We start from the raw sequence: 20291 nt of genomic DNA on the forward strand, positions 1-20291 counted from the left end.
TTTCTTTCTTAGATGCTTGACAAAAATAACATGTAAACATATTTTTTCTATCTCATCTTGAAATAAAATTGGACTCTCAGCAAAACCTAAAAGTCGATGTTTTGTGGTTTTTTGAGTCCAACTTTATGCCATGACGACCTAAAAAAAATTTTTTTTTTACCTGAATTTTCTTTGGAAAATTAGAAAAAATGTGATTTTCTTAGAGTTTTGATATATTTTTCCAAAATTTCTAGAAAAATCGAAACGTATTTTTTTTGGAGCGTTAAACTTCCCCTTAATCTTCCTGTTAAGATGACATTTGAGACAAATTTTCAAGCAATTCAGTCGATCAGTCGAATTCAAGAACGAGTTTGTTGCTATTCACAGGTCTTGAAGGACTTTTTCAGAATCATAAAAAAATCAACTCAGATTTCTTGAAGGGTAAGTCCAAAGGACTTCAATGACAGCAGAAAAGGTCCGTCTCGAAGACTTTTGAGATTGGTACCGATGCAAATTACTTTTTATTCCAAGAGATAATTCAAATGCCTTTAACGATCGGTCGAGAGTTATTAGAAAGATCCCCTAAGGCAAGTGATGAGTTTCACCAGTGACTTTTGGGGCAATTTCAGAGAATTTTTAAGGTTAGTACAGAGGCTTCTAATCGAAGATATAAAGGACTTCGAGAAGTATAAAGGAATGTATAGATACATTCTAGAAATTGTGTCAATCTACAGTCCAAATTGGCGTTGTACACCATGATTGAGGCGTGAAGAATGCTATAAAAGTACTATAAAAATTAAAGTATATTTTGGGATGCCTTCAAGAAATAAATTAATAAGAATGCATATTCCAGTATAAAGGATAGTTTAAAATCAATTTGACGGGATTCAAGGATCAGTTTAAGAATTTTATGAATATTCGAGAGGTCTTCAATAACAAAATCAATCGTATTCAAGAAATCGTCCTCAGAAATCTAGAAGAGTAAATCCTGATTTCATCAATCGTATGTTTAAAAAACTTCTTGGGCAAGTGAATTGGCATTCAAAGACAAGTTTAGGGAGCTTTTTAAGGATCTATCTAGAGGCCTTGCAGTCAAATACAAAATATTACAATGGTATTCAAGAATCAATGTTTCAAATGTCCTGTTAAATTATTTGTTTTTTGTCGCCCACTGGTTGCCACACTCGGTAGAACTCCAGACGAAGTTGAATCTAGAATGGCGACAACGCTTTGATGAGACAACGAAACCCCGCCCCCATGCTCCTCCCCTGATCCTATCCTTCGACTCTGTACCCCGCGAGTATACGACTCAACTCCTACTAGACCTAGAATTTTGTAACGAACCAATGAATTATCGGCTCCGGCCTTAATTAAGGAGATAGGCGCGTTTAAGATGTCGAACCCCAAGCACCCCTCAAATCGTGATTTAGACCTTAATTAAGGAGATACACGTGATTTAAGGCTTTATTTAGGAGATAATCGTGATTTAAGATTTCGAACCCCGAAACACCCCTCATATCGCGAATTAGGCCTTAAGTATGAAGATAAACGCAATTAAAGATTTCGAACATCAAAAAACCCCTCAAATCGCGATTTGGGTCTTAAATATCAAGATAACGTGATTAAACCAACCTCAAATCACGATTTGGGCCTTATTTAAGGAGATAAACGCGATTAATCGTGGAATCGAATTTTGAGGGCACAATTCGAAACGAATTCTGAGAGTTATTTTAGGGGAATTCCAAGCGCATTGCGAAACGAGAGAATTATAAGAAAGATTCTACGCAAAATTTCAGAATTTAGAGGAAGCTCCAAAACAATTATGAATACAATTTCTAAAGATTTTTTAGGTTAATTTCTGGATTTTCTAAAGAGCATTCAAGCGAATTTTAAATAGATTAACGGAAGGAAGCTTCGAAGAAAGTCTAAGAATGAATTTCATGCTTTTTTGGATTGATCTGCAAAGATTTTCTGTACATTTTGTATGGACTCTCAGCAGTGATGGAAAAGTTCGCAAAAAATCACTATGACTCGCGAGCTTTGCCCTTGGAGAACTTCGTGAAATATCGCGAACTTTTCCAACACTGACTCTTAGAGAGAATATCAAACTTATTTTAGAAGAATTCTGGAATAAACTCTGTGAAGCGAAGTGATTCCAAAGAAAATGCTTCAGAATATTCTAATAAAGCCCTGGAAAGAGTTGTGAGTAAATTTTCAAGGTAGACACATAGACACCAAAACACCCCTCAAATCGTGATTAAGGCCCCTAATTAAGGAGATAAACGCGATTTATGATTTTGAATCCCACACACCCCTCAAATCGTGACATTTGACCTTAATTAAGGAAATAAACGCGATTTAAGTATTCGAACTACAAAACACCCCTCAAATTGTGATTTGGGCCTTAAATATCGAGATAAACCCATTTATATCAAACTCAAATCATGATTTGATCCTTATTTAAGGAGGTAAAGGAGATTAAAGATTTCGTACACCAAAATACCTTTCAAATCACGATTTGGGCCTTATTTAAGGAGATAATCGTGATATAAGATTTCAAACCCCGAAACACCCCACAAATCTCGATTTAGCCCTTAATTAAGGAGATAAAAGCGAGGAGATAAGATTTCGAACACCAAAATACCCTGCAAATCACAATTATTTAAGGAGATTATCGTGATATAAGATTTCAAACCACGAAGCACCCCTCAAATCGCGATTTGGGCCTTATTTAAGGATATTACCGTGATTATAGTCTTCGAACACCAAAACACCGCTCAAATCGTGATTTATGCCTAAAAAATCAAATAAACGCAGTTTAAGATTTCAAACACCGAAACACTCCTCGAATCATGATTTCGGCCTTAATTAAGGAGATAAACGCGATTAAAGATTTCGAACACCAAAACACCCCTCATATCACGATTTGGGCATTATTTAAGAAGATAAACGTGATATAGGAGATTAACGCGGTTTAAGATTACGAACCCCAAAACACCCCTCAAATCATTATTTAGGCCTTAATAAAGGAGATAAACTCGATTCAAGATGATTTCGGACACCAAAGCACCCCTCAAATCATAATTTAGTCCTTAATGAAGGAGATAAACGCGATTAGAGATTTCGAACACCAAAACACCCCTCAAATCGTGATTTATGCCTTAATTAAGCAGATAAACGGGTTTTAGGATTTCGAACAACAAAAGACCTCTCATATCACGATTAAGGCATTATTTAAGGAGATAAACGTGATTTAGGAGATTAACGCGGCTTAAGATTTCGAGCCCCGAAACACCCCTCGAATCATGATGTAGGCCTTAATAAAGGAGATAAACGCGATTAAAGATTTCGGACACCAATGTACCCCTCAAATCATAATTAAGTCCATAATGAAGGAAATAAACGTGATTCAAGATTTCAAACACCAAAACACCTCCCAATATTTAAGGAGATAAACGTGATTTAGGAGATTAACGTGGTTTAAGATTTTGAACCCCGAAACACCCTTCGAATCATGATTTAGGCCTTAATAAAGGAGATAAACTCGATTCAAGATTTTGGACACCAAAGCTCCCCTCAAATCATAATTTAGTCCTTAATGAAGGAGATAAACGCGATTAGAGATTTCGAACACCAAAACACCCCTCAAATCGTGATGTATGCCTTAATTAAGCAGATAAACAAGGTTTAAGATTTAAAACACCAAAAGACTCCTCATATCACGATTTAAGCATTAGCATTATTTAAGGAGATACACGTGATTTAAGAGATTGACGCGGTTTAAGATTTCGAACCACGAAACACCCCCCGAATCATGATTTAGGCCTTAATAAAGGAGATAAACGCAACTCAAGATTTCTGACACCAAAGCACCCCTCAAATCATGATTTAGGTCTTAATGAAGGAGATAAACGCGATTCAAGATTTCGAACACCAAAACACTCCCCAATATTTAAGGAACCAAGCGAGCTTTAGGAGATAAACGCGGTTTAAGATTTCGAACCCCAAAACACCCCTCGAATCATGATTTAGGCCTTAATAAAGGAGATAAACGCGATTCAAGATTTTGGACACCAAAGCACCCCTCAAATAATGATTTAGGTCTTAATGAAGGAGATAAACGCGATTAAAGATTTCGAACACCAAAACACCCCCCAATATTTAAGGAGATAAACATGATTTAGGATATTAACGTGGTTTAAGATTTCGAACCCCGAAACACCCCTCGAATCATGATTTAGGCCTTAATAAAGGAGATAAACTCGATTCAAGATTTTGGACACCAAAGCTCCCCTCAAATCATAATTTAGTCCTTAATGAAGGAGATAAACGCGATTAGAGATTTCGAACACCAAAACACCCCTCAAATCGTGATTTATGCCTTAATTAAGCAGATAAACGTGTTTTAGGATTTCGAACACCAAAAGACCTCTCATATCACGATTAAGGGATTATTTAAGGAGATAAACGTGATTTAGGAGATAAACGCGGTTTAAGATTTCGAGTCCCGAAACACCCCTCGAATCATGATGTAGGCCTTAATAAAGGAGATAAACGCGATTAAAGATTTCGGACACCAAAGTACCCCTCAAATCATAATTTAGTCCTTAATGAAGGAGATAAACGTGATTCAAGATTTCGAACACCAAAACACCCCCCAATATTTAAGGAGATAAACATGATTTAGGATATTAACGTGGTTTAAGATTTCGAACCCCGAAACACCCCTCGAATCATGATTTAGGCCTTAATAAAGGAGATAAACTCGATTCAAGATTTTGGACACCAAAGCTCCCCTCAAATCATAATTTAGTCCTTAATGAAGGAGATAAACGCGATTAGAGATTTCGAACACCAAACCACCCCTCAAGTCGTGTTTTATGCCTTAATTAAGCAGATAAACACGGTTTAAGATTTTGAACACCCAAAGACCCCTCATATCACGATTAAGGCATTAGCATTATTTAAGGAGATAAACGTGATTTAGGAGATTAACGCGGTTTAAGATTTCGAACCACGAAACACCCCTCGAATCATGATTTAGGCCTCAATAAAGGAGGTAAACGCGATTTAAGATTTCTGACAACAAAGCACCCCCCAATATTTAAGGAGATAAACGTGATTTAGGAGATAAACGTGGTTTAAGATTTCGAATCTCAAAACACCCCTTGGATCATGATATAGGCCTTAATAAAGGAGATAAACGCGATTCAAGATTTCGGACACCAAAGCTCCCCTCAAATCATAATAATAATGAAGGAGATAAACGCGATTAGAGATTTCGAACACCAAAACACCCTGCCTTAATTAAGCAGATAAACGTGGTTTAAGATTTCGAACACCAAAAGACCCCACATATCACGATTAAGGCATTATTTAAGGAGATAAACGTGATTTAGGAGATTAACGCGGTTTAAGATTTCGAGCAAAGAAACACCCCTCAAATCATGATGTAGGCCTTAATAAAGGCAATTCAAGATTTCGGACACCAAAGCACCACTCAAATCATGATTAAGGTCTTAATGAAGGAGATAAACGCAATTCAAGATTTCGAACACCAAAACACCCCCCAATATTTAAGGAACTAAGCTAGCTTTAGGAGATTAACGCGGTTTAAGATTTAGAACCCCAAAACACCCCTTGAATAATGATTTAGGCCCTAATAAAGGAGATAAACGCGATTCAAGATTTCGGACACCAAAACACCCCCAATATTTAAGGAGATAAACGTGATTTAGGAGATTAACGCGGTTTAAGATTTCGAACTACGAAACACCCCTCGAATCATGATTTAGGCCTCAATAAAAGAGGTAAACGCGATTTAAGATTTCGGACAACAAAGCACCCCTTAAATCATCATTTAGGTCATAATTACAGTCGCGATTTAAAATTACGAACACCAAACGACCCCACAAATCCTGATTTAGGCCTTATTTAAGGAGATAAACGCGATATGGGCCTTAAATATTGAGATAAACGATGTGCAATCAACCTCAAATCACAATTTGGGTCTTATTTAAGGAGATAGGGCTTAGGGCTTAATTAAGGAGATAATCGTGATTTGAGCGGTGTAAATCACGATTAGACCTTGATTAGGTGATCTTCTTAACCTGTTTGGGCGTTATTTAAGGATATCAACATGATTAAAGGTTTCGAACCCCAAAACACCCCTCAAATCGCAAATGAGGACTTAATTAAGGGCTGAAATAGGGAGATAAACACGATTTAAGATTTCGAAAACTAAAACATCCTTCAAATCACGATTTAAGCCTCAATTAAAGAGATATACGTGATATAAGAATCCGAACACCAAAAGACCCCTCATATCACGATTAAGGCATTATTTAAGGAGATAAAAGTGATTTAGGAGATTAACGCGGTTTAAGATTTCGAGCCCCGAAACACCCCTCGAATGATGATTTAGGTCTTAATAGAGGAGATAAACGCGATTCAAGAATTCGAACACCAAAGCACCTCTCACATCGTAATTTAGTTCTTAATAAAGGAGATAAACGCGATTAAAGATTTTGAACACCAAAACACCCCCCAATATATAAGGAGATAAACGTGATTTAGGAGATTAACGTGGTTTAAGATTTCGAACCCCGAAACACCCCTCGAATCATGATTTAGGCCTTAATAAAAGAGATAAACGCGATTTGGGCATTAAATATCGAGAAAAACGATATGAAATCACACTCAAATAACGATTTGGGTCTTATTTAAGGAGATAAACGCGTTTACACAAATTTCGAATACCAAGTCATCTCTCAAATCGAGATTTTGGACTTTACTACGGAGATAAACGCGTTTTAAGTTTTTGAACACCAAAATACCCCTCAATTCTCGATTTGGGCTTTTTTAAGGAGATAGGGCTTAGGGCTTAATTAAGCAGATAATCGTGATTTGAGCGTTGTAAATCACGATTTGGTCTTAATTAAAAAGATCACCTCTTTGGGTGTTATTTAAGGATATAAACGTGATTAAAGATTTTGTACCCCAAAACACCCCTCAAATCGCGAATGAGGATTTAATTAAGGAGATATATGTAATTAAGGTCTTAAATAGGGAGATAAACGCGATTTAAGATTTCAAACACCAAAACACCATTCAAATCACGATCTAAGCCTTAATTAAAGAGATTAACGCGATTTAAGAATCCGAGCACCAAAACACCCCTCAAATCGCGATTGAGGCCTTAGGTCAGTCATTTCGGGCCTTATCCAACGGTCTGCAAAGGCAGGATCATAGATTTTCAGGGTTTATCATCAGAGGCCTACAAGATGTCATCCCGATTTGTTCAAAGGCAGCACCAAAGCAAGTCCCTCCCTCGTCCAGATGTCTTCCAATTGAGATAGCTAGTGTATATTAAATTTCCTTCAAAGATTTTTCCTACCAGTTTTACGGAAAGGTTAGAGATTCCCAATCTACACTGAGGCGAAAGAACATAAGAATTCCATAATTACCACTTATGACTTTTAGCGACATGAAATCGATATGAATTTCATTGATTTGCCGTATGAAAAATAATGTTGACAAACAAATAATAAAGCGGAGCAGATTGTAATTTAACGCTCTAGACCATTAATTTAAATCTATGTAAAATGTCTCTGGTTTTTGTCAATGTGAGGTCGTTTGAGTTTTAGCATTTTAACGAAGACATCAAATCAAGAAGACTGGCAACTCTGCCAGAATCAAAGCGACAGATACAGTAGCGCTGCGCTCGAGCGAAGGTGGAAGTACTGCAGAGAAAAATTAGCAAATACACACACCTTTCTTCTGAGGTTGTAATCTTTGCCATCAAATTCGTTCGAAGCATTTACCTTTGCCCGGCAGAGGACGCGATTGTGTTGGTCTCATAGTTGACAGTATTCTTGATCTGTAGTCTTCGATTTTGGGTTAGGCTCGGGTTCTTGGATCAGCTCTGATGACTGGAAGATAGCCCAGAAGTAATTGTGAGCTAAACCGTCTAATGTATTTCAAATAAATTCAAAGCAAAGTGCTAGTGAAATTTAAGAAACAGTACTGAGAAGTTCATGAATGGTACAGTACTGAGAAATTCAGAATTATATGCAGGAGTCTTCATAGAAAAGCTCAGATTTTAAGATTTTACCTCTCAAAACTCCATTAAACTTCGCATAATTATTCGCTTGGGTAAATGAGCCAAGTTTGTGTTGAAATTAGGCCATTTTGGCTCTCGCCCAATCTTTTAAAATGGCGTACTTGTACTAGCACGAAAATGGCTCACCTAATCGAAATGACGTCTGAGATTAAATTTTTGGAAACTGAATTGTCTTTTCGGAGATTTTTATTTTAAAGATTTTTGAACTTAGGACTTAGAGGGCTTCAAAGGGAGCTTCATCTGACAGGGTAGTATGGGTAAATCAAAAAGTAAGATATTCGCTGGATCAAAATTTGTATACTAGGGTCAATCTAAATTTAATTAAGAATAAGTCAAGTGAGATCTCAGCCTGATATCTTGAAGGGACAGTCCATGGGAGTTCAGAAGTTTAAGGATATCCTTGGACGAAGCAGGTCTATAGGTCTTCAAACGCAACTTAAATGAAAAGGTACCGATAAGCAAATCATGAGGTTATCAAATCAAATGTCAAAAAGAAAGTTCAAGATCAATTCAGATTCTTTCAAAATAATGTTCTGTGGACATCCAGTACAACACACAGCAGTGTAGGACAAGTCCCATGGTCTACATTAAATAGTCCAGAGGCATTCAAGGGTAAGTCCCTCTGTTTTCACTCGCAAGTGTTCTGAACCTCATTAGCTGATCAATTGTATAGTTTCGATTGAAAGGATTGATTGAATTACAACTTTCCTTTACGATATGAAAATAGGTAGGAGTTAAAAGTTTGAAACTTGCTGTCAGCCCTCCATAAATCAAGTTACAGAATTTTCGATTTATACGCAGTAAAACCTAAGGAATCAATGGTCCGAGGTGCTAGAAGAATCATCTTTTTACAATTGCAATAGTTTGCTCCGGCGTTCTGTCTGCCCTAGAAACTGGACTCCATCCCAAATTATCTCAGATTGCCCCAGCTTGACACCTCAATGTACGCAAACTTTTGTTGAGACAAAATCCAGAACTTCCAAACATCTACCATCCATGTTTTCCGGCATACTTTTTCACCACCAACACCATAGTAGCGAACCTCGTAACAAACAGTCTCTGCACAAAAAAAAAAACTTTATTTTGACACCCAACAGCTGAAACATGTTGCAGATGGGTCCCCCCTCTCTGCTCCATAATAGTCTCATGGCTACATCGTATACATACGATTCGTAGAAAGTTCACACTCGAATTCCGGTTCTAGCGAAGACAACATATCGAGAAGCCTGGCCACTCTGACGAAAGCACGATAAGCAAACGCCATCTACCACTCAAAGGCAAAAGCTCCTCCACACGGCCGTTGAAACTAATTCGAACATTCGGGAGGATTATATTCATTTTCGTAGAAAGTGTGGTTACTCGAAGAAAATCGTGTAAACGTGTCTCGAAAATGGTGAAAGTCAAACTAAATTTTGAGCTAGTTTCACCTGCCGTGCGGGCGAATTTTATACCTCAGATGCCAACCGCAACACAGAGGTTCTACCTTTATCTGAATCCCGTTGGATTTGGACAGACTTGTCAATCTTGTTAATTGGTTGTCTTCGGTTCTAACGGGACTACTATCACGTAGCAGAACAGAACTCCGAGCTGCTGCGAAAATAGTGACACGAACTTACTTATTGTTTCGAATGAGAAAACTTTCGCTTCCCGGTTTCAACTTTGCGTCACGCGCGGTACTACTAAATATCCTGGGTGTGTCTGCTTTTGTTTTTGCTCACTTGGCACAGCTAAACTTATTTGGGCAAAACAATAATTGTCGCCAGGCGAATGCTCCGATCCTTTTCTGGACCCGGGTTGTGACGACAATTGTTGAAAGACGATGGGGGTGCGGAATCATCGGTGGTTGCTCAGCTCCGGTGCAGTGTCGTCCGTTCACAGTTGACAATCGGAAAGCAAAAGTTTGGGTCGGCTCTTTCCCTGGGGCTGGCAGGATTTGGGAAAAATGCAGTATGGGAGGAGAAGTTGCACCCCGGTGTGGGGGCAATAATTGAGCAAGTTGTTGGCTTTGAAATTAAGATTGCTGGATTTTGGTTGTTAATTGAATTGGGTGGAATTTCTTATGGACGTAATTAAATTTACTTGTTGAGAAGTTTGCCTGATGCCAACCGGACCAGAGTGTTTGTGGAAGGAATTTGCCGAATCGAGTTTAACTTTTTTGATGTTTGGAAATTTTGTCAAGAGCATCATGGCCTTTTGATTGAGTTACTATAGTGTGAGATTTGAGGAACAATTACTGATGATCGTTTTATGATAGGAAAGAGCAGTGTTGCCAGGATTACTCATTTTATAGCTCATGATGTGTTGAAGATGGAAAATGGGTGAAACATCTTATTTTTTTTCGATAAATGGTTGTAAACGATGTAATACAGTGATTTAGCTTTCCTATGATTGACACGTTTATCCTCAGCAAGCATGCAATCTTGAAACGCAATTAGAGCCCAAGAACAAGTGAATCGAAAATACAATATCCCATATCTATTATTTACGAACAAAGCCTCCATATAACAGATTATATCTCCAGCAAGCATTTGTTCGTGTACATTGTATCCGCTTGGGATTAGGTTGCCACATCGATTCAAGCACTGGCTCTCACTTTCCCCAAACAGTCGATTATTTGCCGAAACATTTGTCCCATTCAATAGCAGTGTGTAATCCATCCTCGAATTTGACGAGCTCCTAACGTTTTCCTTTGTGTCCCGTTTGCAGGCGAAGCTGGAAACCAAAGCACTGAAAGCCAAGCGGCCTGGCTTTACGGACGAACGGTACCACGAGACGTCCTACTACATTGAAAATGGTAAGTCCTCCATTCACCATTATGTCCGATTGCAATCGAACGGTTTTGTCTAATTGCTTTCTCCTGTTTCCCGCCCGCAGGCCTACGGAAGGTGTACCCGTACTACTTCACCTTCACCACGTTCACCAAGGGGCGCTGGGTGGGCGAGAAGATCCTGGATGTGTTCGCCCGCGAGTTCCGGGCCCACCCGGCCGAGGAGTACGAACGGTGCATCAAGGCCGGAACGCTGACGGTCAACTACGAAAAAGTGCCAACAGACTATAGGTTAAAGCATAACGATCTCCTGGCGAACATCGTGCACAGGTAAATTACACACTCCACCTCCACCACCACCACAACCACCGGAAAAAAGCGGGGAAACATCCCGGACTCGGTTTTCTTCTTTTCTCCGTCTCAGTTGAGAATACCTGGTTTTCTTAATTTCGATTTTTACCAGTAGTTTGTAGAGGCGATTTTTTTTGTCTTCACTGTGTACTGTGTAAAACAATCGCGACTGGAAATTCGAAAATAATGCAAAATTTGTAAAAATTGTCAGGACCCATCAAAACTCGAGTAAACCAAATCTGTATAGACGAGTAAAAAATAGTGCACCTTACTAGAGACTAAACCACAAAAGATCGCCCAAAGATCTTGAAACTGAGCACAGAGAGTTGAACACAATCTATAGGACACACTCGCGCCCAGTACCTCTGTACATAGCTCTGCGTTATTGCTACGCTATTTATTCCCCCGCCGCCGTACCCCCCTTTTATCGATTCGAACGAGATCCTCCGCTATACTTCAAATGCTCTTGAATCTAGGAACAGACACACTTACACAGCAACAACACAACAACAGTCATTTGCCTACCTACACCCATCCCCCGTTTCACCTGCTTTGAGAAGCGTCATCCATGACAGCTTCTTTTCATTTCCATCATTGTGAGTGTGTGTTCTCCCATTCTTCATCCATCCATTTCTTCGGTGTGCTTTGTGTGATTTTCGTTGGTTGCTTTTAGGAAAAATGCAACTGTGTTGGTAATTCGGAATTGAACAGAAGAACGAATTTCATGCCTAGTCATGCGGGAATGTATCGTGTGACGAACGGGGATTTTAATATAAATTTAGCCTTATTTTAGTAATCTACAACCTTACCAGAACCAGAATGCCATCTTCACATTACAAAATACCGTTTTGAGTCAAATATCGGAAAACTTCACGGAACTATTTTCCTCTATCAGAGTCTTATTTTTTTTCCAGTGGTCAAGGTATTCTGCTGAAGCACTGCCGATCTAAGTATTGTGCATTTAAATAAAAATTAGATCGCAACTTTGCTCACTGATTATTCCGACGCGAATTTTCGATAAAATGGAATGCTCTCGCAGCACTGCCGATCAACTGTCACACGTGCGAACAGTAATAATGACAACAATAAACATATAAATGTCAGTCATGATTGACGGAAGTTTGAAGTCAGACTCCCGTACTTTAGTTTAGGGCTGGTGACAGAATAATCTATCCAGAGTATCAGTTTAAAAGTCAAAAGTCCGAACGTCACAGTTCGAAGTTTCTCAGTTGGAATTTAGGTTTTTCGCTGAACATTTTAATTTTAAATTTATGCTTACGGTTAGCAGTCATAGCTGATCGCTTCTGGGTAACGGACTACACCACCGGCGCCGGCTGGAAAATCTTATGTTTGATGAGATTAAATGAAGGAAAGCAAATCAATCATTAATTCTAATTCCTCCGCAATGCTTTCAAACCGGATCAAACATTTCAAAATCCCATGGCAAATTTCAGAAGTGGTGCCAAAACAACCGATAACATTAAAACTCAAAAGAACTTCTCATGTTAAAAAGAAGATAAAATCTCCTACTTTTGAATTCTTAAATATTTTCCAACTTGCAGTGTCAAAAATAACACGAATAGAGTAAGTGCTCCAGTTTTTGACCCTTGTGACTAGCTCAAATTTGATATAAATTTTCATCCTTTTTTTGCGCAGATAGGGCTTAGATCTAATTTTGGGGCTACTTACCACATTCCGCGCTTTGCCTCTATTTTTTCGAGTGGATTTTCTTTTCACAAAATGAAATGTTTTCGCTGCAGATGACTTCTGCATCTATTCACCTTTCCGTACGTTCCGTAAGATTTCATGAAGAGTAACTAATTGTTGTAATATTGTTAATAATTGAACACTGCCTCTTGACCCCAAACTCGGCCTGCGGATTCTAAATTCGGCCTAACGCATTAAAACGCCATTCTTTTATTTTTGAGAATAAAGGGTACAAACCTTCATATCACGCGTTTTTATTGACTTCATTCGGTAGCGTTTGAACTAAAGAATCGTACCAAACGCATAATTGACTTGTTAACGCTGAAATCGTGGATTTATTTGATGTTTCTCTCCTCGATAGGTCCAAAATGGGTGATTAGGCCGAACATAGAAATTTAATATAGTGCCAATTAGGGAACCACCGGTGCACAGAAATGCAATCTAGCGGAGCAAAATGAATAACTCCTAAACGAAGCATTTCCGCTACTTGGTGCCTTGGGTAAAGTTTCTCATCATAATAAGGACCATCTATTGACATGAACAAATAGTTCAAAACTCTTCCGCAAAGATGGCACCACAATCTAACTTCTTTCGCTGACGGTTTGGAGACTTGATGTCTTGCGCAAAGTTGTTTGCCTTGGCAAAATAAACAACTCTTTTGAAGACGTAAAATTTCCACAGTCTACTTGTTCCAAGTTATATGGAGTTAAAGAAAAAAAATGTCTAAAATATGGTTTTTTCTTTCTGTTCCGGTTTTTTTTTTGGTGACAACCATATAATGTTATATTTTTCTCTTATGCAAACACATTAAATAAATAACTTTTGTGAAGAAATGTACTGGTTTAAGCTTCAAATTTCAAAGATATTGTTGAAATACCGAAAAAACAACAATTTTTGAACTTTAATATCTCCCAAAGCGCAACAAATCGCAACCTGACATTTTCATCAAAAATTAAGCAATACTCGATAAACAAAATGTTAAAATTTCAAAGAGGTATATTTTGGTGTTTTTGAGATTGCATCATTTAAGTGGAGCATGTATTATTTCTATAACTTGTTTTAATGCAAAGAAATGGCGTTGTGAAGACTTGACTTCTGGAGCAAAGTTGCTTATCTTGATAAAATTAGCAACACTTCTCAAGAAGTCAAAACGCCACAGCCTACTGTTTTCGAGTTACATATTTTTAAATTTTGAAGCTTAAGCCAGCATGTTTCTTCACAAAAGTTATTTATTTAATACATTTGAATAGGAGACAATTTTTATATTCTATGGTTGTAAGCAAAAAAACTGGAACAGAAAGAAAAAAAAAACATATTTTAGACCTTTTTTTCTTTAACTCCATACAACTCGGAAACAGTAGGCTGTGGAAATGTTACTTCTTCAAAAGAGTTGTTTATTTTGTCAAGGCAAACAACTTTGCCCAAGACATCAAGTCTCCAAACCGTCAGCCAAAGAAGTTAGATTGTGGTGCCATCTTTGCGGAAGAGTTTTGAACTATTTGTTTATGTCAATAGATGGCCATTATGATGCGAAACTTTACCGAAGACACCAAGTCGCAAAAATGCTTCGTTTCAGAGTTATTAATTTTGCTGCGCTAGATTGCATTTCTGGCCCAGTGTGCAGTGCCAACAGCTGACACACTTACCCTAGTTAAATTTGACAGAACTGCTCGTGTTTATACAGCAATTCCATAAAAAAAAGTTAGAGTGGAACTTCCCAAGTAGCACTAATCTGTCACACAAAGTTGCAGCAACTTGTTTTTGACTAAAATGAGTTCTTTAGCAGTTACCTTAAGCGGTTTGAGACAAGTGTCCTACTAGGGTCAGAATTTCGTTTCAATTGGTTATTTTGTTCCATATCGGAAAATATTAGACCCGCATTTTTTAAATTTTTAAATCCATTCAGTGTTACGGTGGTCTATCAAAATTTTTGATTTTTTTATGTTTCTCAAAAGTTCTAATGTATGATTATCAAATCTTGTTCTACGAAAAGTATGAATGTTGACTTTAATCGTGGTATTCCATGGAAAATCATTGATTATAATCGATTTTCATGATTTTCTTGGTCTCAGGAACAAAGGCACTATTGCACGTTATATTCTTTCTTGAAAATGTAGAGCTTCAATTTTTCAAAAATATTAAGTTTTGTATAATGAAGGCACATGGCATTTTATGATGATGATAGTGGTTTACCACTCATTGCTGCACGGGAACTAGTCCGATAGCTGTAGGCTCTCCTCACTGTTGAACTTGATCAAGCTTATTAACTTTTAATTGTCATCAGCAAATCGCTGTATGAAGAGCCAAAAACGAATGGATGGATTGATAGGCAATTCGCCTATTCATGTCCTTATGGAAGGTTAAGAATATCCTTCCAACAACTTGATCAGTCAATTGGTCAGAAAACGAGCCATCCAACAGGAAGATGTCCAATGAATGAGGAGAGGAGCCCGCCCTTTATCCACGAAATTTTTGGAACAGGGAATTGACATCTTCACTCTCTTCATCCAAACCACTTCAATTGGGTGCCCTGATGGTCCCAACTCATCCCAAAATGTTGATAAATTGTAATATCAAGAACAACATGTGAAAAGGGCATACAAGCTTTTTGTAAACAAACCTTCTTATGCCCTTTTCTCGCCACCCATATGACACCAATGCAAACCATCATCATCACCGGGTAGGGGAAACTTTACCCTTCCCGATGATGTTGTTGGCTTGCGTGAGCGACCCTCGGTTGGCGAGAAAAGGGCCTACAAAGGTTTGTTTACAAAAAGCTTGTATGCCCTTGACATACTTCAAGTCCCCGCGTACATCGTACGGGTTAGGCAAAAATGTGCGTCTATCTTTAAAAACTTCGCTCATTTTCAACTTCTATTCAATTTTCATACTGCCGTACTCTAACGGAACTATCCACCTACCCTCTTCTAAAGAAATATTTTTGAAAAATTGTAGCCCAGAAACGAAAAAAAAACATCCATCGCTAAATATGATATCAAGATAGAGCTGCAATTAGGGCGTAACAGCTTTTGTAAACAATGACTTTTTTCGATGAGTCTTCCCCTACTCGACGGTAACGTTGGTAAGCGTGGGCGTGTCTTGAATTCGTTTAAATCATCGAGAGAAGTCATTGTTTACAAAAGCTGTTACGCCTTAATTCCAGCTCTACCTAGATGATAAGTCGTCAAGAAAAATTATAACATGCAATCAGGGCTGTCATTTGATCACTCAATGCGCGCAATGTACAGATTTTATGAAATAGACAAAGTGAGAATCAAGCAAACACAAACTTTGCTTGTCTTTCACCCTGCGCAAGTGTAAAGCAGCGGAGAAGAGAAGACAGACACACATCCAGAAATAACGAAAGCTCAATGTGTAGCCATCACTCCGACGGCTCCGACGCAAAGAGCGCCACTCAGTGTAGGGTTGCAAATGGGAAACCCAGCAAAAAGAAAAAAAAATATTCTTCGTTATGCCTTTCTTCACTTCCTATGCATGCAGTCGTGATAAGCAAAGTCGGCAAAGAACTCAAAGAAGACATTAGCGCTTGTTGTATTATATTCGCTCCCTGCGCCGCACGGAGTGTACCGCTCATTGTGTGGATCACTTTCTCACAGATTAGTTGGAAAAGAGTGTGTGAAGCAAATGTGAGAACCACACACTCTTTGTCGAGTGTTGTGAGATGCATGCACAAAGTTACTTTGCTAACGCTCTGAGGTGCTTTCATTTTTTTCAATGGAAATCCACGATTAAAGCCCATTTTCATATGGACATGGATAGTTCATATTTTTCCTAAATACTAGATTTCATAATCTTCCATTTGACCTTTAAATCAAAAAAAAAATCCCAATGCTGCATTTAAGAACTATTCAAACACGAAAGAGGCCACTCTGATAGTAAAATAAAAAAAAAAAAATGCGCAAGAAAATATAACTCAAAATTAATAAATCCAACAAAAATGTTTCCATTACATGATTTGTTTAAAATTGTATAAGCTGTAGAAAGCAAATATAAAAAAAAAACTACAATGAAAAAAATACATTTTTTTTTAAATTGGTTTCTTTAGGGGTATTGAGGTAATTGCATATTCGTAATCCGGATTACAAATGGAATCGAAATCCGGAATTTCATCAATTTTGGAGCGCTGGAACTATTTTAAATAAGTGTAATGCCATTAGCGAAAATCACCATCTTAGCGGCCCTCGATGGTGCATCGTATGGGAACGAGCTGTCAGTTTGTTAGTTTTGTGTCAAACAGTGAAGTGATTATTTTGCTTTAAATCTTGGTTTAAAAATTGAGATGGAAGTACATGGGATCGAAAAAAAATATCGTTGTGCTAAGAAAATGACACCCTTTCAGATAATGTATGAAAACCGACATATTTTTCAAAATTAAAGAACACAATTCAATTTCCGCTTAACAAATCATTGTAAACTGAGTTTAGTCTGCTTCATAAGTCAAAGGCTTCGTTCCAGCAATGTTTGTTTCTAATTTTGGAGATGTATGGATGAAATTAATCCACTTTGGGATGACATTAATTTGCTTAGTGCAATCACGAACTTGATTTTGATGAATAACTTTTTTTTTTAAATAGTGCCCATATTAGGATATATAAACGGCTTGTAGATGTTCAAAACATTAGGGTGGTCCTTACGGTTCATGTTTAGAGGTCATGATTAACTCAAATAAAGTTCGACATTATTGTAGAGTTGCGGCGCTGGTGGTGTAGTGGTAAGCGTGATTACCTCTCACCCCAGCAGGCCTGGGTTCAATCCCAGTCGGCGCCGCCAGAATGTTCTTAGGCATAACATCTCTGATCACTTAATCGGATTTTATGGCACGATTTGTTGTCTGTATCTCTTCTAATAAAAAATATATACCCGAATATAGTAAAAAATATGAATAAATTCAAATTGATTTTATACGAGTTTAAAAAATAACATGCCTCCAATTTTTTATATTATTGAGAATAAAATACGCCCTTTCAAATGCCGTAAAAAAAACTTTTTTTTTTGTTTGTCCCAACCAGAGATATTAACATTTGAAAAGTGCATATTTTTAGTTTAAAAACGTCAATAACTCTTGATCGGTGAGAGATATTGACAAGCTTTGTGCGGCAAAAATTTGCGCCTTCTTAAGATCTAAAAGTTATTTGAAGACACCTTTGCTGAGAAATTCTAAATAAGAAAACTTGAGCAAAACAACTGTTTTTTTAGAGCCACCCTAACTCAATTCAAGAAAATAGCTCTAAATCGGCCAATTTAAGAGATACAAAAAAGTTGTTTTCCACAAAGTTGCTTGAAATTAGCTCAGCTATAACTTTGTCGGAGAATTTATACCTTAATTTATTCAAACAAATAAGTTAGATTTTTGATTTTAATGATAATAGGAACCACCCTAGAATTCATTGTCATAAAAATGAGGGCATAGCTATAAGGAACAATTTTGTAGAAGAGACTTTTAGTCTAAAGTTTCAATTTTAGACTCAAAACATATCATTCCACCTAAATCTGCATTCTGGACCACTGTGCAATGCAGTGTTTTATAAAGTTTTAGAACAATCTATTTGAAGCAGCTTTGCTCATCACATCAAATTTATATCTCTTATGGTTCATGAGCTATGATTATTTTAAACAAGCAGGTAGGGTGGCTCCTTAAAAATCAGTTTTATTTAAAAAAAAAATAATACGTTCATTTCTCGTAAAAACGTTGTAGTGGACACATTTAGAATATTTGATGATGCATATTTTGCTGAAGCAACCAGGTTGCTACTTCAGCAAAGTTGCTTCAAATTGATTGTTCTACAGGTTTTTGGTCTACCTAAAATAATAAATAAGTTTGTATTTTCAATTCACCAATTTTATGATCCACCCTAATTTTACTGACATAAAAAGAGTGACCTTGTTCTAGACACTTTTCGAACTATTAATGGCGCATATTTTAGCATTTAATTTGTGGTGGCCTTTTAAGTATAATTTGACGAAGTAGGGCTTAGATCTTATGTTGGGCCCACTAAGCGCAACCCGCCCTCTTCCTCTAATTTTTGAGTGGATTATTTTCACAAAATGGAATGTTAGCACTGCAGATGACTTCTAACTGTATTTATCTTTCCGTACGTACCGTAAGATTTGCTAAAGAGAATCAAATTGTTGTGATGTTGTTAAAAATCTAACACTGCTCCTTCACCTCAAACTCGGCCTACGGATTCTAAATTAGGCATAATGCATTGAAACGCCATTCAAACGCCATTGAATTCACTTCGGCCTATCGGATGAAGATAAAAATTGATTCGGTCGGAGCGCTTGTTTTGGAGAAAAATGGTTGTAAACATTCATATCACGCCTGCTGAACGCATGATTGATTTTTTTTTTTTATCTAGTTCGTTTATTTGGGAGGCTCAATCGCGTTAGCTTTACGGAGCCGATAATTCATTGTTCACTGTGTGTAACAAAATTCACTTAATTCTATGTCTAGTAGGAGTTGGGCCGATTACTCGCGGCTTACTCGAGGTTAGAAGGGTACATTTTCGAAAGATAGGATCAGGGGAGGAGCTTGGGGTAGGGTTTCGTTGTCTCATCAGAGCGTTGTCGCCAGTATGAACGGTAGTGCTGTTCTAGCTTCGTCCGGAGTTCGACCGGCTATGGTGGGTGACCAGTGCGCATGATTGATTTGTTAACTGTGAAACAATGGATTTATTGGGTGTTTTCTGGTCGATAGGCCCAAAATGGGTGATTAGGCCGAAGTAGTGTATATATATATATATACAGCCATTCCATAGCAAAACGATATAGTGGTTCTCCGAATTTCGTAACAATTGGTATTTTTGTTCGTTATCGAAAAATATTAGACCCGTATTTTTTTTTTATTTTCTCATCAGGGTGACCATTTTCAAAAAATCGATTGTTTTTCTATTTTTTTCCAAAAATGATTATTTTTTTTTAAATCATAAATCACTGGGCCGATTTGAATGATCAAAATATCAACTGAAAGGTTATTGAAAATACTATAAAAAATTAAAAAAAAAATGGTTTTTTGTATATAAGAACTTTTAATGTATTTGTTTTTTTTTAAAGTTTTCATGGTTTTTAGACAATGGGCGTAGCATGTTTTTATATTTTTCTTTGAAAATTTAGGCTTTTCTACACAACGTATCGAAAAATTTGCGATCTATTTTTCTTTGTTTTTGAGTTACAATTTTTGAAATTATCAAACTTTTTATATTTTTTTCTGAAAAGTATTTTTAATAACCTTTTGATATGTTGTGTAGAAAAGCCTAAATTTTCAAAGAAAAATAAAAGAACGTGTAACGCCCATTGTGAAAACCTTAAAAAACAAATACAATCAAAGTTCTTCTATACAAAACT

At 37.3% G+C, this 20291-nt stretch overlaps 1 protein-coding gene across 4 annotated transcripts in view; it reads left to right on the plus strand.

Annotated features, from left to right (window-relative positions):
• Positions 1–20291, plus strand: part of LOC135711766 (pseudouridylate synthase RPUSD2-like) — a 594258-nt gene that overhangs the window by 454750 nt on the left and 119217 nt on the right. For all 4 annotated transcript variants that reach the window (XR_010518505.1, XM_065234728.1, XM_065234730.1 and 1 more), the window contains exons 4-5: positions 10808–10895; positions 10976–11198. Coding sequence is in view for 3 of the 4 variants with exons in the window: in XM_065234728.1 (XP_065090800.1) it covers positions 10808–10895; positions 10976–11198 (311 nt within the window). In the remaining variant the exon portion in view is untranslated. The remainder of the gene's footprint in view (positions 1–10807; positions 10896–10975; positions 11199–20291) is intronic.

This window comes from Ochlerotatus camptorhynchus, unplaced genomic scaffold (genome assembly GCF_037179485.1).
Source record: "Ochlerotatus camptorhynchus isolate MF236.1 unplaced genomic scaffold, CSIRO-AGI_Acam_v1.1 ptg000438l, whole genome shotgun sequence".
Classification (NCBI taxonomy): domain Eukaryota; kingdom Metazoa; phylum Arthropoda; class Insecta; order Diptera; family Culicidae; genus Ochlerotatus; species Ochlerotatus camptorhynchus.